This window comes from Camelus bactrianus, chromosome 1 (genome assembly GCF_048773025.1).
Source record: "Camelus bactrianus isolate YW-2024 breed Bactrian camel chromosome 1, ASM4877302v1, whole genome shotgun sequence".
NCBI lineage: Eukaryota > Metazoa > Chordata > Mammalia > Artiodactyla > Camelidae > Camelus > Camelus bactrianus.
In genome coordinates this window covers 64,292,680-64,309,821 of record NC_133539.1, presented here as the reverse complement: position 1 = coordinate 64,309,821, position 17,142 = coordinate 64,292,680, and the positions used below count along the sequence as shown (strand labels likewise).

Sequence of the window (17,142 nt, the reverse complement as noted above, 5' to 3'; positions counted from 1 at the left end):
GCTAGATATGGGATTTGAGGTTTCAGCTAAAAGAATCAAATCTCTACTTTATCTGGCATCCTTTCAATCTACTCCCAATCTGCTTGCCAATGTTTATGTGATTTTGAATTTGTCACGTTTCCATTTTGAACAATTAACCTCAAGTATAGTTTAATTGTTCTAAATGATTATTCTTCTGATGCCGTAAAAGTCACTCAGATTTCTTCTAAATATTGATTCACTTCTGGTAAAATCCACTAAGAAATGCAGGGTAGTGGAGGGAGCCTGGAACAATATGTGTGCCCTAAGAGGAAGATGAATAGAATCCAGAGGTCTTGTAAAGATAATGGGTTCAGAATCTTGAACCCATTATATGTGACTCCTTGCAGTAAAGTAAGTTTTGCCACCTATTTAGGGTTTAGCTTCTGTAAGTCTCAGTTTCCATCTCTGTACTTAGGGGATATTAACAGCACACCTCGGGAAGAATAGTTGTGAATACTGAACAAGAAGTGTAAGGTGTTGAGCACAAAGGAAGCCCCCAGTCAGTGTTAGCGGGTGGTTTGGTAACAAATTCAGTCAGAGGAGGAAAGCGGTGATTATTTCAGTTTGGAGTTGCAATTTACTGAATCATGGTTGGCCAGGGAAACGGGCAGTGTTCCATGGGGTGAGGACCCCAGATCTGCCACCTATTAGTGGAGTTGAATAGCACAGAGGTTGTGTCCATCTTCACATGGACCTGAGTCTCAAAGCAGTGATATTCCCTCACTTTTTTGTTCCCCACTAGAATTCTGTATTCCAGATACCAGGAGCAGTAGCACATTCTTAATGGTCTTTTTCCTAGGCGCAGATTACAGAAGTAGCTTGGATTAGGAGTAATTGAAATATGTGTATCTTTTGACAGAGGTCATTGCCTAAGGTCACAATTTAGAAGCCTATCCAGGATTGTCTGCAGAGCCTCTGTTCTTTATACACCACCCCGTTGCCTCCTAGAAGCTCCCACTTCTGTTTCTTGCTCCATCACTTACAAGTTAATGTGATCTGGGTAAAGGATTTCATTCACTGAAATTTAGATTCCTCATGTGAAAAATGTGGCTGGTTGTAAAATGCAATGAAAGTAGTCTGATGTCACAGTTAAAAGCTGGGGATATGGCATGAGAAAACCAAGTTCAGATTGTGCCTTTACAACTTGACCAGATACATGACCTTGGGTGATCCACTTTACTTCTGATGACTCAATTTCCTCCTTCATAAATGGGAGTAATAACATTAACTATTTCTAGGATTGTGAAAAGCTGAAGAGTTAATGCATACAAAGCATTTAACACTGTTCCTGAAACATTCTGAACATTCCATCTCTGTTGAGAGTAAATACTAGCTTGGGTAATTTACAGATCAACAAAATTTCAGTAGATTAAAAGTGACTAGTTCCATTGTACTCACTGTGAAATGTTTTGACCACAGGCAATATTCAGAACTAAATGTTATTTGCCAAAATCATAAGTTGTGTTTCTAAAAGTGATTGATCCAGTGGCTTAAATGGAATTTTTGCTTTCCCATAGAGCACAAATTGTCAAAATTGAAGTCAAATGCAGGCCAAAAAGAAACTGCTCACTTTGTAATACATGAAACTAGGAGAAAGCCTTTTTTTTTTTTTATATTTATCTATTTATTTATATATTTACTTATTTATTTAAATTTTTTATTTTTATTTTATTGAGTTATAGTCAGTTTACAATGCTGTGTCAATTTCCGGTGTAGAGCACAATTTTTCAGTCATACGTGAATACACATGTATTCATTCCACATTCTTTTTCACTATGAGCTACCACAAGATCTTGTATATATTCCCTGTGCTATACAATATAAACTTGTTTATCTATATATATGTCAGTATCTATAAATTTCGGACTCCCAGTCTGTCCCTTCCCACCCCTCCTCCCCCCTGGCAACCACAAGTTAGTATTCTATGTCTATGAGTTTGTTTCTGTTTTATATTTAAGTTCATTTGTCTTCTTCTCCTTCTTCTCTTTCTTCTCCTTCTTGTTCTTCTTCTTCTTCCTCTTCCTCCTCTTCTTCTCCTTCTTCTTCTCTTTCTTCTCCTTCTTGTTCTTCTTCTTCTTCCTCTTCCTCTTCTTCTCCTTCTTCTTCTCCTTCTTCTCCTTCTTCTCCTTCTCCTTCTTCTTCTCCTTCCTCTTCCTCTCCTTCCTCTTCTTCCTCTTCTTCCTCTTCCTCCTCTTCCTCTTCTTCCTCCTCTTCCTCCTCTTCCTCCTCCTCTTCTTCTTCTTCTTCTTCTTCTTCTTCTTCTTCTTCTTCTTCTTCTTCTTCTTCTTCTTCTTCTTCTTCTTCTTCTTTCTAGATTCCACATATGAGTGATATAATAGGGTATTTTTCTTTCTCCTTCTGGCTTACTTCACTCAGAATAACGTTCCCCAGGGACATCCATGTTGCTGCAAATGGCGTTATGTTGTCATTTTTATGGCTGAATAGTATTCCATTGTGTAAATATACTACAGCTTCTTTATCCAGTCATCTGTCAGTGGACATTTAGGCTGTTTCCATGACTTGGCTGTTGTAAATAGTGCTGCTGTGAACATTGGGGTGCTGGTGTCTTTTTGGATTAGGGTTCCTTCTGGATATATGCCCAGGAGTGGGCTTATTGGGTCATATGGTAAGTCTATTCCTAGTCTTTTGAGGAAGGGAGAAAGGCTTTAAGATAAACACCAAATTGATTACAAAATTAACTAGATGTAGCAACTACACACACCAGTGCACACACACACGAGCCAGTACAATCATCCTTCACTTCTATAGGAGGTAAACAGTGTGATAGAGCATCCTCCTTCTGTTGCTTATAATGTGACCTTTTGTATGTTACTTAACCGAGCCTCAATTTCCTCAGCTGTAAATGGGTATCTGAGTGACTAACTCATAGGGATTAAATGAAAATATACATGAAGTACTAGCACTTAAAGGACCCTTTTAAAATCATTTTTTTTCTTTTCTTTAGAGGTAGTTCTGACAGCTGCCATCAGAGACAGAACTAAGAATGGCCATATTCCTCAGGAAAGGAGAAATACAGGGTGCAGCTTCACCTAAACATGGTTTTTCTTCTCCAAATTGCTTTTGGCGGGATCCTCTTAGTCTTATGGAACCATCCCTTGGGGTCTCCTTGTCTTTTTCCAGAATTTTTATCATGTCTGGAGCACTAGCATTTATGAACCACAGGTCTTGTGACCAGGTATTTTTGAGTCTTTGTAAATACTCTCATTCTTATGTTCACTATACGTGTGTTTCTCCATCTGAAATATTTGTTGCATACCCACTACTTTGCATACCGTGTAAAGTGCTGATTCAAATGTTTTGGAACAGGGCTTGTGGGTTGCAGTTCATAACGCTTTCACTTATTCAAACGAGATTCTTACAGCACAAAGTTAACAAACTTCTTTACTCAACCAGGACACAACCTAAATAACTCTCAGGACTGCAGTTCTCTTCTGTGGGTGGCAACACCAGTTTTTTGCTGTGACCTGTCAGGCTCTTCTTCTAGTGAGAATGTTCCAACAGACTTAGAGTAAGTTAGCTTTTTCTGTGTAGGCCTCAGACTTTTAGTCCATTGAATCATGGCCAAGGAGATAATATCTCTATGTTCTTTTATGAAGCTAGAATTCATCATGTTTTATCTTCTTTTTTTTTTTAACAACAATTCCTGCACCGAGTTTCTATTCATTATTCACAATCTCCCCTTTGTTGTCTTTATCTGGACATGCCAAATTGTGTTCTTTTATGTGTTAAATGGGAGGACATTCTTAAAGCTCAGCTCTCTTATCTTGAACTCTGCCATGTTTCAAGGTTCTTTTCTTTAATGCTAGGATAATATTGTCTCTAGGTAATGAATCATGTTATTGGTTATTGTCCCTCAGTTGTCTATTGCTAGTTTGGTTTGGCCACATGCAGTGATTTGTGTTAGTTATCACTAGCTGCCAAGCACTGTTAATTATAGTTCCCCATATTTTGCCCCACATTCATGTCATGCAGTGCCTTTTGAGTAAGGATAAAATGTCTTGAGTCCTTTCACTTTTGTCTACATTTGACAATAAGAATGATCCTTTCCGGACGTTTACTTAGCTGCCATTTAATCCTCACAACAAGCCTATGAAATAGACATGATTACTTTTTGAAATAAGTATTATTATTAATAATTTTTATGTTATCATTATTTGTAGATCAAAGAAAGTGAATCTTGAAGAAGTTCAAAATAATTATGGAAATAGTTTAACCTATTAAATGTTCCTCTAATGCTTTCTTTCTGGAGTAAGAAAGGCCATTCACTCTTTGTTATTAACCTATAGTCAATTTACTCTGTTGTGTTAGTTTCTGGTATACAGCATAGTGGTTCACATATACACATATTCTTTTTCATATTTTTTATTATAGATTATTACAAGACACTTTATATAGTTCCCTGTGCTATGCAGTAGGATTTTGTTGGCCATCCACTCTTTAGAAGTGTGAATCAGAGCCCAGTACCAAAGAGATGAACATCTTGTTACTCTCACCTGTACGCATGCCCATAAAGTCAGCTAGCATCACTACAGCAAAAGTGCTACCACGTGGTCTTCCTGGAAGTAAAAGTGCAACCAAGGACCTTTGTTTGATGAGGCTAATGGCAAGAGAGCATTAAGTGTACATCTAAAGGTAATGAGAGGCGTGGGCTGATTAGCAGGACCATTTCTGGAACCAAAATTTGCCCTACATCAAAGGCATGGGACAACATGGCATGTTCTGTTAAAAGTTATCTGTAGAATAAGAGCATTGCTAAACAGCAGGGGTGTCTCAGGAATAATTTGGTTCAAATTTCTCTCTTGGGAAAAATAGCTGTATACCATCCTTCACAGATGAGCATCTATTGTCTGCTTAAGATAGGCTGCTTACTACCTGCCAGGGCTGCACCTTTGCTTGCTGGACAGCTGTGATGGTGTATTCGTTTTCTATTGCTGCATAATAGGTGGCTTGAAATAACCCAGATTTACTGTCTCACAGTTCCCGTGGGTTAGGTCTGGTTAGCTGGGTCCTCCGCTCAATGCCTTGCAAGAAAAAAATGAGGTGTTGTTTGGGCTGTGCTCCTTCTGGAGATCAAAGATCTCTTTCAAGATCACGTTGTTGTTGGCAGGATTCAGTTGCTTGTAATTTTAAAACAGAAGTCCCCATTATCTTGCTGGGTGTCAGCCAGAAGCTACTCTCAGTTCTCAGGTCTTAGAGAACACTTAGAGCTCCTTGCCACACTGAAACATCTGTCTTCAAAGATGCAATAGAAAACCTCCCTGGCATCAAATCCCTCTCATGCTTTGAATCTCTATGACTTCAGGAAGGGCCCAGTTTCTTTCCTGGGCTCACCTGATTAGGTCAGGACCATCCAGATACTCTCCCTTTTTTTTTTTTAAATTGAAGTATAGTTGATTTACAATACTGTGTTAGTTTCAGATGTACAGAAAAGTGATTCAGTTATTTTTTTCAGATTATATTTTATTATACGTTATTGCAAGATCTTGAATATAATTCCCTGTGCTATACAGTAAATCCTTGTTGCTTATCTATTTTATGTATAGTAGTTAGATCTGTTAATCCTATACTCTTAATTTGTCCCTCCCTCCTTCTCCCCCTTTGGTAACTGTAAGTTTGTTTTCTGTCTGTGAGTCTGTTTCTGTTTTGTATACAGATTCATTTGTATTATTTTTTTGGATTCCACATATAAGTGATATCATATAATATTTGTCTTTCTCAGTCTGGCTTATTTCATTTAGTATAATATTCTCTAGGTCCAATCATGTTGCTGCAAATGACAATGTTTCATTCTTTTCCACGGCTGAGTAATATATATATTATATGTATTATTAATATTATTATAGTAATATATTACTATAATATATAATATATTACTATTATTATATATTCATATATTATATATATACACACACCGCATCTTCTTAAGCCGGTCATCTGTTGATGGGCACTTGGGTTGTAAATATTGCTGCTATGAACATTGGGGTGCATATATATTTTTGAATTAGAGTTTTCATCTTTTAGGGATATATACCCAGGAAAAGGATTGCTGGATCATATGGTAGCTCTACTTTTTGTTTTTTAAGGAACCTCTATACTGTTTTCCACAGCAGCTGCACCAATTTACATCCACACCAACAGAATAGGAGGGTTCCCTTTCCTCCACACCCTCTCCAGCATCTATTATTTGTAAATCCCTTTTTGCCATGCAACATAACCCAATTACAGGAATTATAAAGCTCATTATATTTCTGAGTGCTGCCCACACTCGACCGGAGGGGACTGTACAAAGGCAAAGCTCATCGGAGAGGGGTTATGTTACGATTCTACCACCACAGATGTTTGGAAGGGCTTTCATAAGGAAAATAAATCAGGCTGAGCTCTGCCAACTTCTACTCTGCTCTCCACATCAGCCTCTCAACTACTGGAATGTAACTACCATAACTGATCTTTGGGGGACTATTCCCAATGTCTTTTAAATGATTCTTATATAGTTTAAACAGTTTTTATATAAATTATAGTTTAAACAGTTCTTATATAAATTATAACTTATTTCTTCTCTTCTGCAGAACAGACTTTAACAAGATATCTAAGGACTAATTTTTTATGGTTATATCATATATATGGCAACTAAAATCCAGTTACAAAATAAAGCACTTTTTCATGCATAGCTACTAAGACCAAGTCTTTGAAAACCTCATTTTGTCTTTTGATAATAACTTAAAAACTCAATACTGAGGCCTGTTACACTCCATTTTGCCAATTTCTCCTCTACAATCCAGCCTAGAAAACTTTTTGAATCTGGATCCTGTCACTTATATTGTTCTCTCTCCCTCATGGTGAGGTATCAGTTGAGGATTAGATAAACTTGCCTTCATCCAAGCCGTTAATTTAAATAGTGACTAAACACAGGAAAGAGACAATAAGGCTCACTTTTAAATTTTCAGTTTTAGTCCCTTGAGTTTTGGTTTGTTTTGTTTGTCCTTTCATGGAAAATGAGGAGTACATGACAGTGTTTAAAAGAATTCAGATGTTCAAAATTCCTGATTTTTCTTACCAGCTCTTCAGACCCTGCTTTTGGAATGGTAGACCTCAAAAAGTTACCCCTCCCCAGGTTTCCTCAGAGACAATGGCAATAGCGTCAACATCAATCTCACTGCACATCGATATTAATATTCATTTTTAAAGGGCACAACTCCTGACTCCATGTAAATTGACCCTTTACGTTTTCATAGCACTTTCCCCATTTCTTATGTGACCCTCGTGAACTTTGTGAGTCAGAGGGGCCAGTGATGTCATTCTCAGGCAACTAGCCAGGTCCAAAAATTTGTCCATAGCCACACGGTCAGCAGGGCAGCCTTGACTAGGATCTGCTGTCTGAAGTCCAGAGCTCCTGCACTGTTTCCCAGGAAAAAGTTACCACGAAGGGAAGTGCCCTCCCATCGGACCCGTGTCCTGCACACCCAGCAGCCACCGTGCCTTCTGGGGCTGCTCCCACTTGTAATTTTACACTAGCTTGGTGGGTATCTGTGCAGAGGCGGTGCACGGACGGAATGATTGGACTTGGCAACTGATGTGAACAAAGCAGCTCTCCTGTCTCAGGGGCAGAATCAAGACCATCTCCAGAAAGTAAATGCAAGTGTGTCCAGAGAGGATCCTGAAACAGAGGCCATGGTGCACATAGTTTGCCTGGCAGAGGTGAGATATAATGACTTTTTTTCTCCTAGAGGAGTAATAATAAGGCTAAAATGATACCAAACATTCATTGAGAACATCCCAGCCTTTCCTATGGTGGTTCCATGGAGCAGTAGTCACGAAGGAATCTGCACGCACACATGCGCACACACACACACACGAGGAAGGCTTCCATGGATACACGTGAAACAGAGCACACTGCAATGCCCCTGTTAGAGAGTGCAAGGTAGACCAAAGGCTCTGACAGGCCCTGCTGTTATCCGCCTACCTGTTTCATCTAGTATTTCTCAAACCGAATTGCTGAGGAGAAAAGTGAGACTTTAATGTAATAAAACGCATTAACAATGTTGTATTACAGAAGATATTTTTGGAAAGGCTGTCTTTCCTCATTGAATCCTCACCCGGATTCTGAATGGTAAGTATCACTATCCCCACTTTACAAAGGACTCAGCGACGTGAAATATGTCACCCGACAGGACCAGAATTCAAACCCAGGTCTGCCAGAGAACAGCTCCCATTCCCATTAGGCACTGCACTGTACAGCCCAAAGGCTCCAGGCTCACTGAGGGTCTGGTGTTGTGAAGGATGCTCTGGGCTGTTTGTGAAACTGTGGGTTCTCAAGAGAATATAAGAAAAGCTGACCATGAATGGAGCGGCTGGTGAAACACTGGAGTAGAAAAAAAGGAAATTCTTTGAGGAAAAAGACAAGTGGAGGAAAAAGAGACGACTGGAGCCAGGTAGGAGTGAGGAGGGTGGGGAGTGGAGGAGGATGTGGGGGAGGACAGTGAGGGCCAGTACAGTGAGGGTATCGATCACGTGGGCTGCTGAGAGGGTGATGTGAAATATTGCTTGTCAAGCACCCAGCATCGAGCGGGCACAGGAAATATTAGCTGCTCCCCTCCTGGAGGAGTAGGGACCAGAATACAGGAGACATGACAGCAAGGTTCAACTCTGGAGGCTCCTGCCAGGCCTTAAATCTTGCCTGATATCTGCGGTTGGCTCAGCAAAATAACCCAAGACTGCAGTGGATAATCTCACAGGCCCTCTCCATCCATGGAGGTCATTTGTCCTCAAATCCTCTCACACAATCACTGTGCTAGTTCACATGAAGTGATGACCGTAAATAGAAGTCAGATTGGGCCATGGGGAACCTTCTGGAAAAGAAGAGCAAGTGGAGAGAGGTCGTAATGTCACAGACCGACAGCCCCCAAAGCCTGGGACTAGACCAGACCCCAGTGGAGTTTGGCCTACTGATTATCTTAAAAAAAAAATTCCAAAATTTGTAAGAAGGCTATTTCACATAAGCATACAGATTTCCAGCTTCCCTTTCAAACTGGAAGATCTGTCAGCAGTGAGCCTGTGACTTACAGGATGGCAGTTGCCCAGAGGTAGGGGCAGCTTCCTCTCAGCCCGTCTATCTAGGTCACCCCTGTGCCCCAAGGCCTACCTACCTCATCCAATTTCCTGATCCGGCCAGAGTAAGATTTGCATCTGCGATCTCTGCCCAGGCTCCCGAGTAAGATTTACTGGGAAGGAGAGAGAGGTCTAAAGCCACTCCCCGTCCCCCGCATGCCCATGCCACGACGGTGAGGCAAGCCTCGTGGGAGTCCTCACAGAGCTTCTTGGTGGATCGCTCTAGAATTACTTGGTCATCAACAAAAATGAAGAAAACTGTGGCACCTGACCTGTTATTTAATCCTTTGATACCCACGCCCCCTCTGTAATGGAGAGGATGGAAACACCAAGCTCTAAGCTTTACAAACACAGCACTTGCATGGAGAAAAAATAAAAAGCAGCCAGGGTTTTCCGCACGCTCATCCGCACGTTTGAAAAAAACCATCAGAACTGGCACAGAGGCGTTGGGTGGAGAACACAGGTGAGTGGGTCTTAACTCTTTGCCTCCCTTCAGTCCGAGGATTTCAGAGCACCATATCACTGTCAAGGTCAGTGGGGTTCGGTAAGGCAAGTCCCCCAAAAGCCCCTTTTGGAATTTAAATTTCCCAGAAGCCACATTAAAGAAGTAAAAGGCAGCAGATGAAATTAACTTTCCTAATGTTTTATTTAACCCAACGTATCCCAAACATTGTCATTTCAATAAAAAGTATTAATGAGAGATTTTACACATTTTTAAACTAAGTCTTCAAACTCCTGTGTGTATTTTGCACTATAGCACATTTCAACTGGGATCAACTCCTTTTCTAAAACCACATGAAGCCAGTGGCTGCCTTATTGGACAGACAGGTCTAAGTGAAATCACTTATTTTCCATCGGTTAGCAAATGCGGGCAGGTGGGGAGAGAGTGGGTCTGGATTTCCCGCAGATCTCGCTGGGAACTGGGAACATCAGGCAGGAAACTGACTCCCTCCTGATGTAGGAACCACGTCCTCTGGGTTCCTTTGTGCCCTCCGGTGCCCCCCTCTCTCTTTGTCTCCCTTTCTCATTGCCCAACTGGAGACACCCCTGCAGTGTAAACTGCGCTGGGTGTGGAGGGGGAAAGGGTGCAATGGCTTCCCAGCCCCTCCCTGGCAGGCTGAGAACCTTGGGCAAGTTACTTAACCTCCCAAGTCTCAGGTTTCTTTTCTATGGACTAGTATTAATTCCTTCCTGGAGTCCTAAGAATCAAATAATAAATGTAAACTCTTTGGCACCAAATAGACATTGTAGGAGTTTTCAAGCTTTTAATGATTATTTTTTCAAGATTTACATGTTTGGTGGAAGGGGCAGTAGGAAAAGAATCGGAGAAGTGAGAACTTTTCTTTGTTTGTTTTTACTAAGTCCTAAATCCCAGGCCATGCTCTATTCCTTCTCTAGGACTTGTTGCTTATAATCTCTCCATGTTTTTATAAGGCATGATTTCAGCCCAAAGCACTTTGACTCTAAGTTATGCAGATACACTAAGAACCTTTTTTTAATTTAAAAAAAAAAGAGCTTCAGTTTTTGCCTGAACTTGTGGAATTGCATGGAGTGCCAGATGATAAGGGGGCACACCTCAGTGAGTACCCTGTAGACGTGTACCCCGACTACTCTGCAAAATGTTTGAGGAGGGAGCATCACGGGTCCAATAATTCAGGAGACAAGAACACCATCATCTAGAAGACACAACTTTCTCACCCCTGTAGCTTCCCCCAGCAGAAAATTGTGCCTTGTGCTTTTCAAGGAGCTGTAGCAGACCTAAACCTCTCCAGGTCCTAAAGCCAGTCCCATCCCAAGGAACCCCTGCCCACAGCCGCTGGCACTGTGAGGAGACTATAATGAAAAGAAAGGAAGACTCACCAGTTCATTCTCTTCTCCTGGGTTGAGCACAGCCCGATGGTCCTTCCAGCTTTTCTCCTCCATCTAAACCGGTCCTGTTGGCTAATTCCTTGGGGAAATGTCAAAACCACCAGGGATCAGGTGAACTCGGAACAATCACTACTTGTCATTGCTGTCCCCAGGTGCTTTTAAAAATCTCTTAGCACACGCCTTACCTATTAGTCTAACAAAGGAGAGAGAGGAAATACTTTCCTTAGTCGCGGGATTGGTCTGTTAATCTAACCTCTTTTTTTTTTTTTTTAATTCTTAGTATTTATGTGCTGAGCTAGATGTGAGTACCTGCAGACTTAAGTTGTTGAACTAGGAAGATAAATAATTTCATGTGCTGTCCATAAATGTCTCAGCCAAAGAATGGGAATGGACACTTTGCCAAACATCTGAGACAAAAAGGCCAACCAGTGAGAGATGAGTAAAAACCACACAGACTTTGGAAAAGTAATGGGCATATTGGGGGGTGACAAGGAAAATTGAAGGAAGGGTGTTTGGTTCGTGACAGGGAATGGAGGGATCATTTTAGAATCAAGAAAATCTGAATTCTAATCCCTGATCTACTGATGACCCTGGACAAATCACTTAAAATCTGAATTTCAGGTTTCTAACATGCCACATGTCAACAATAAGGAGAGAGTTGATATAAGGCTCTAAGGTGATGTTTGAAAAAAGCCCAACTCTAGCACCTGCTTTGACTTAGCAGCATGACTTCAGATGACAGCACCAAGGATGAGTCACCACGTGTCTTAGAGGGGGCATGTGACCCCGTTCTCAGCAGTGCAATATGAGGGAGAGACAGCCTGGGGCAGAAGTCTCCTGGGAAAGAATGTCTTATTGACAAAGAGAGAGAACTCTTTTGTTTCCTTCACTTTCTTCTTCCCTTGAAAAAATGATATGTGAGGATGCAATGCTTGGAGCATGACAACCATCTTTAGATCATGAGAAAGATGAAAATCACCATGTTGATGAAGGTGGAGAAAAGAATAAAAAGGCTCAGATCCTCATGATTCCCTGAAGCCACAGAACTAAGCTAGGGACTACCTAGCTCTAGAGGCCTCGTTAAACATACAATTAAATGTTCTTCATAAAGCCACTGTTGTTTGTGGTTTCTGTTGCAGCCCAAAGATACAAAATACAACACTCATTGCAACTCTGTTCAACTTTACTCTGCAATTATGTGTTGAACAACAGATATTCCGGACATTGTGCTGGGCCCTTGGGACTCAGTGGTGAAAAGGAGAGTCACTACCCTGAGAGAGTATACAGGTGCCTGGGAGAGAAGGCCAAGTGAGCAGCCTCTTCAGTAGGAAGGACATCGAACTCAGACTTGATGGGATAAGAACAGCTTCCCGAAGGAAGGACATCTATGCTGACATCTCAAAGACAAGCACAAGTTAACCAGGCGGGAGGAACAGGGGATAGTGGCAGATGGTGGACACATTCTAGGCCAGAGAATAGGAGAAGAGAATGTATGAAAAGGTTCGAGAGAGGTGAGAAAACATAGCTTATTTGGGATATCCAGGGATATCGCAGTAAGACTTAAGGATCGAGGGAGTGAAGTGGGGGATTGTGTTAAGCACTGAGCATGGAATGTAAGCAGCGGTGTGCTTGCTCATAAACGGAGTCAAACTGGCTGCTCCATCTTTGGGTGGTATATATATGTATATGTATTTATTGTTTTTGTATGGGAGGAAAAAAACAAGACAAAACTTCGTCTTCCAGACAAGACCCAAGACTTTAGCTCCTTTCAACTGATGAATAAACATTCTTTCTGTTCCACATCAAGTCTTCTAATAATCACAACTGCTCACAAATGAGCCTTGGAGGTAATGAGCTTCCTGGCCCCCGGAGTATTCATGCTGACGTTCAGCCTATTCACCACACAGAATGAAATCATCAGATTAAAATTTGTGTTAGATAATCCGGAAGCTCTCTAAGTATCGAGCACTTGCTTCTGCCATCAGAGGACAGGTTCTGCAGGGGAAATAATCACATCTGCTTTAAACCCTACCTCCTGGAGGATCTGCAATGGATATAAAAGCTTAAAAGATCTACTGTCTGATTGCTGTAAGCAAGAGAGTCGATCACAGCTCAGTGGCTCAGCCAGCCCCTAGAAAGCCCACGGGTTGAAGAGCCACCTACTGTGTTGATGTGTGTTGATGTGTGTGGTGGGGTGGGGCAATTGTGGGAACAGCCGGGATGCAGACTCAGTACTGGTGGGCGGGGCTTCCTAGAGCAGCTTAGCCTTGGAGCTCAGAAAGTCGTGACCAGTGATTTTTTATTTGTGAAATGAAATGAGAACGACTAATAAACATAGATATTAAAATGATCTTTTATTGGATTTTGCATGTACAATTGTACCAGTAAAAATAATTTTTAAAAATAAAATAAACTTTAATTAAAAAAATAAAAAAACAAATATTACTGTACATGAAGAAAGAAGAAATGAAATAATACTTTGAAATATTATTAATGTATTTTTACGAAAGAAGAAAAATGCATACATTGTAATTAACAGTAACATTGTGGTAACTAAGACATGAATTTTAATAAAATCAAAACACCTACAAAGGGTAAAATTTGGGCACTTATCAAATTGTTCAACGTGATGTAAAGTTTTATTTTCTTGACCCACTCTTTAGTTTTAAAACAAACAACTTAAAATTTGAAAAGAAAAATAAATTTCAATTTTAAAGACATTATTCAAATTCAGTAAAATATTTCAAGTATGAACTAAGATTTGCACTCACCATACACAAATGTTTAAATTTGCAATGTGCACTCTGTTTTACTCTTTTTGAAGAAAAGCCTAGGAAGACAGCACTAGATACCTAAGTTAAAGCCAGGGGATGGAAATCTGAGCTCTCTAGCTGAGAAATTAGATTTTATATGGTTGGCAAAAAGTGCCCCTTGGAGTAGTAATAGTAGCTTGCCAACATCTTTGGCTCTTCTGAATTCAATTCTACCGACACGTGTGAAAAGCCGCCATATGTAAAGCACTGCTCCAGGCCCTGAGATGAGGATCTAACAATGAATGAGGCTGGAACCCTGCCCTTGAGCTCAGTCTACTGCTGCCATGCTCTGGAATAGAAATCTTCTGCATCCTCTACCTTCCTGCAGCTGCTCTTAGGACCTCTACCACAGAAGGGCTTCACAAGCTCATCTGTCATGGACAGGCTCAAATTCAGCTCGTCACCAATGTGTAAATCGTTCATTGCTTAGTTGGAGCCTTTGAGGTACCTTCCTCCTACAGAAACTAGGTGTTCAGAATTTGTTGGTGGAAGTTAGGACATTTGAAAGTGATTGATTTTTGGAGTATCTGAGCTTGTAACAGAAAACTAAGCAGCCCAGGGACTTCTGATTAGAGTATGTGAAGTGAATCCAAGGGGAGAGAAATATTCCACCCGGCTCACTTAACTGCTGTGTCCTGGTCGATAAGGAGACGGCTCCTCCTCTTCTGCTGATGGCTTTTCTCTGGGGCGCTCCTGTCTGCTCCTGTTCTAGGCGTGGCTGTGCATCTGCCCTCCTTAGGGGTAGAGACACAAGTTAGGCAGCCGAGCTTCCTTGGCCCTCACGGGAGTCAAGTACCAGAGCTTGGATCAAGCCCTAGGCTCTACTTGATCTTTATTGTAGAAGTTACCTTATGCAGTGCAGACACTGTGATTTGGTGCAGACCATTGAAGCAGTTACTGTTTTTATATTTCATTTGCTCCTGTTTAGGATTTTTAAAATGTTGTGTCTTCAGTCATTAAAAAAAAGTATTAACTTACTTACTCTACTATGGAGTCAGTTCTATTTTGTTAATGCTTTATATGTCCCAGGCTTGGGGGCCTCGTTGCCTTTGGGTCCTCCGACTTTGATTTGGGGACCATTCCCGTGGAATTTTACATGTAAGTCTATAGTGGCACTTTGCACTTTCCAGGGAAAGAACTATTCATCTTCAGATCCAAGGACTTAGTGCAGGGAGTGGCAGATGTGGCAGGCGTTCAATAAGTAATGTGGAAATGAGTAAGTCACTCTTTCCCTGCCTGGGGAATCTGCTTTACACTATGTCATTCTTCATATTAAGTAAATATTTACAGAATTTTTGCTTTAGAATGGTCAGTGGCAGAGTGGAAAACAGAACTGGGATCAACACTGTTTGTGGTCTGTTCACATCTGCTTGAATGCCTCAATGCCTCCGCAGGCATTTATGCATTTTCTTCTAATGTACCTGCGACTCCCTGTAGAGGATTGTCTGTGAGCCCCTTTGCCTGTCCTAGCAAAGACCCAAAAGCCTCTGGAGTTTACTCCCCACCCCTATCTGGCCCAAGCAGCCCTGAGCCAATGGCTAAGGCTGAAGTCTGAAGCTCTGCTCCCTTGCGAAGAGTCGAGACGCAGGGGTAAGTTTACATTCCAAGGCTCCCTGACATCATCGGGTTGAGGTTAAGACTTTGCCCAAAGTCACATTTTCCCTTGTGTTTTCTTCCACTCCCTTACCAGTTTCTCTTAGGAATACTTCCTTAATAAAATATTTGCCCCTAAATCCATGGCTTAGTGTCTGCTTCCGGGGAATCCAACTTCAGAAAAGAACTAACGGTTCCTAATATTTGTAACCCCCATCCCGGATCTATGGAGGCACCATCAACTCATTTCTATTGTAGGGGAGGGCCAGGGAGGGGAACTACCTGCTGTATAAGCAGGTTTCCTCTTGCCTTTGTCCCGCTTGGCTCTTACCAGCTCCCTCACGCCGAAGCCTCCAGTGGTTAGGTCTAACCATTCTTTCTGCCTAAGCTATTATGATTATTCCAGGTGAATTCAATAGCTCATTTTATGCTCCTGGAAATGTATTGACTCTTGTCAAGAAATTCAGGCTTGCCAAAGCTTATACCGCATTGACCTGGCACTCTGTATTTTAGTAGCAGGACAGGAACAGAATGTCTGTTTAATTTAATCTTCTGGAGAGGTTTCCAGACAATTGGCCACAAGAACAAATCTACACAGACTGCCAGTTGCATGGCTTGTCAGCTGAGTACGAGAAATGCCAGTGAGAATGACTGTCAAGAGTTAACTGTGTTTGTCAGGGAAGTCACCTATCAGAGTCTGACCAGTGGCCAAAAAGATGCCCCAGTGCTGTCAGAGCAGTATCTTGGTGAGCACCACACTCACACCTCTGCTCCCCTCACTGTCGACCATTGAGACAATGCAGGATGCTGGCCAGAAGAACAATGGCATTTCTGCAATCGGTGTGGTCTCCACTCGAAGAACAGAGGTTCAATAACATTTGTCGATCGGAGAGGCTTCCCCAGAAAGAAAACAGCTGGGGTGGGGTGGGATGGTTATAAAAACGGGGAATGGACTTAGGCTTTCCAGAGTGAGCTGGGCCCATCATCTATCCTAAGCAGAATATCACCCTCTGAATTGATGTCCTGAAGCAAATTAATTTCTTGCTAATTGATTCCAGATGATCTAACCTGGTTGGAGAGATGAATATTCTCTGAGATCCTCAGACCAGGATTGGTTGTGCTTTTTCTCCCTTATCTGAAGGATGGATTAGATTGAATGACTTAAAGAGTGGAAGCTTTACATAAATTGTCGACTAGCTTTAAGAGTACAAGGTATTAAACACCATTGTATGTTTTTGCCTTGGGCTAGGGGCAGTGCTTTCTCACTGAACTTAGCCGGCAGGTGATTGTGTTGTCAAGAATGGAGTACTTAGAGCTCTAACAAAGAGCAGGGATGGACGTGCTCACCTCGAAGGGAGAGAAGTCTGTCAACAGACTTTCTTCCCACCAGGGACTGCTTTTATAACACAGAGTCGAGAATGCACAGTGGAACGTAGCATTTCCAAAGGAAATACACCATAAAGTATTCTCTCAGCACAGCAGGAGCTGGTGGTGAAAATTGTAGATGAGTCTCTGTGGGGATAAATGCAAGATAGTACATTTAGGGGGAAATCATCTAAGTTATTTTTTTAAGATTACAGTTCCTAAATCTGATTCATCATCAGAATCACCTGGAGAGCTTGATAAAGTTTGGGCTCCCCAGGACCTAGTCCAGAGATACTGACTGAGTTTGTCTGAGTCCAGGCCCAGGACTTCACTTCTAATAAGCTCCTTGGGGGGT

General features: G+C 41.5%; 2 protein-coding genes across 3 annotated transcripts in view; both read right to left on the bottom strand.

Annotated features, from left to right (window-relative positions):
- Positions 1 to 11,162, bottom strand: part of ATP13A5 (ATPase 13A5) — a 99,621-nt gene extending 88,459 nt beyond the window's left edge. The window contains exon 1 of the mRNA XM_010959264.3: positions 11,008 to 11,162. Coding sequence (XP_010957566.2) covers positions 11,008 to 11,070 — 63 coding nt within the window. The 5' untranslated portion in view covers positions 11,071 to 11,162. The remainder of the gene's footprint in view (positions 1 to 11,007) is intronic.
- A 2,213-nt stretch (positions 11,163 to 13,375) lies between these two features.
- The window catches only part of ATP13A4 (ATPase 13A4), a 127,500-nt gene continuing 123,733 nt past the window's right edge, over positions 13,376 to 17,142 (bottom strand). Inside the window, exons 30-31 of one of the 2 annotated variants that reach the window (XR_012507596.1) lie at positions 16,770 to 16,934; positions 13,383 to 14,563 (exon numbers count right to left, since the gene is read on the bottom strand). Coding sequence is in view for 1 of the 2 variants with exons in the window: in XM_074365834.1 (XP_074221935.1) it covers positions 16,893 to 16,934 (42 nt within the window). In the remaining variant the exon portion in view is untranslated. Of the gene's footprint in view, positions 16,935 to 17,142 lie in introns of both variants that reach the window. The other variant, XM_074365834.1, reaches the window with a different exon arrangement.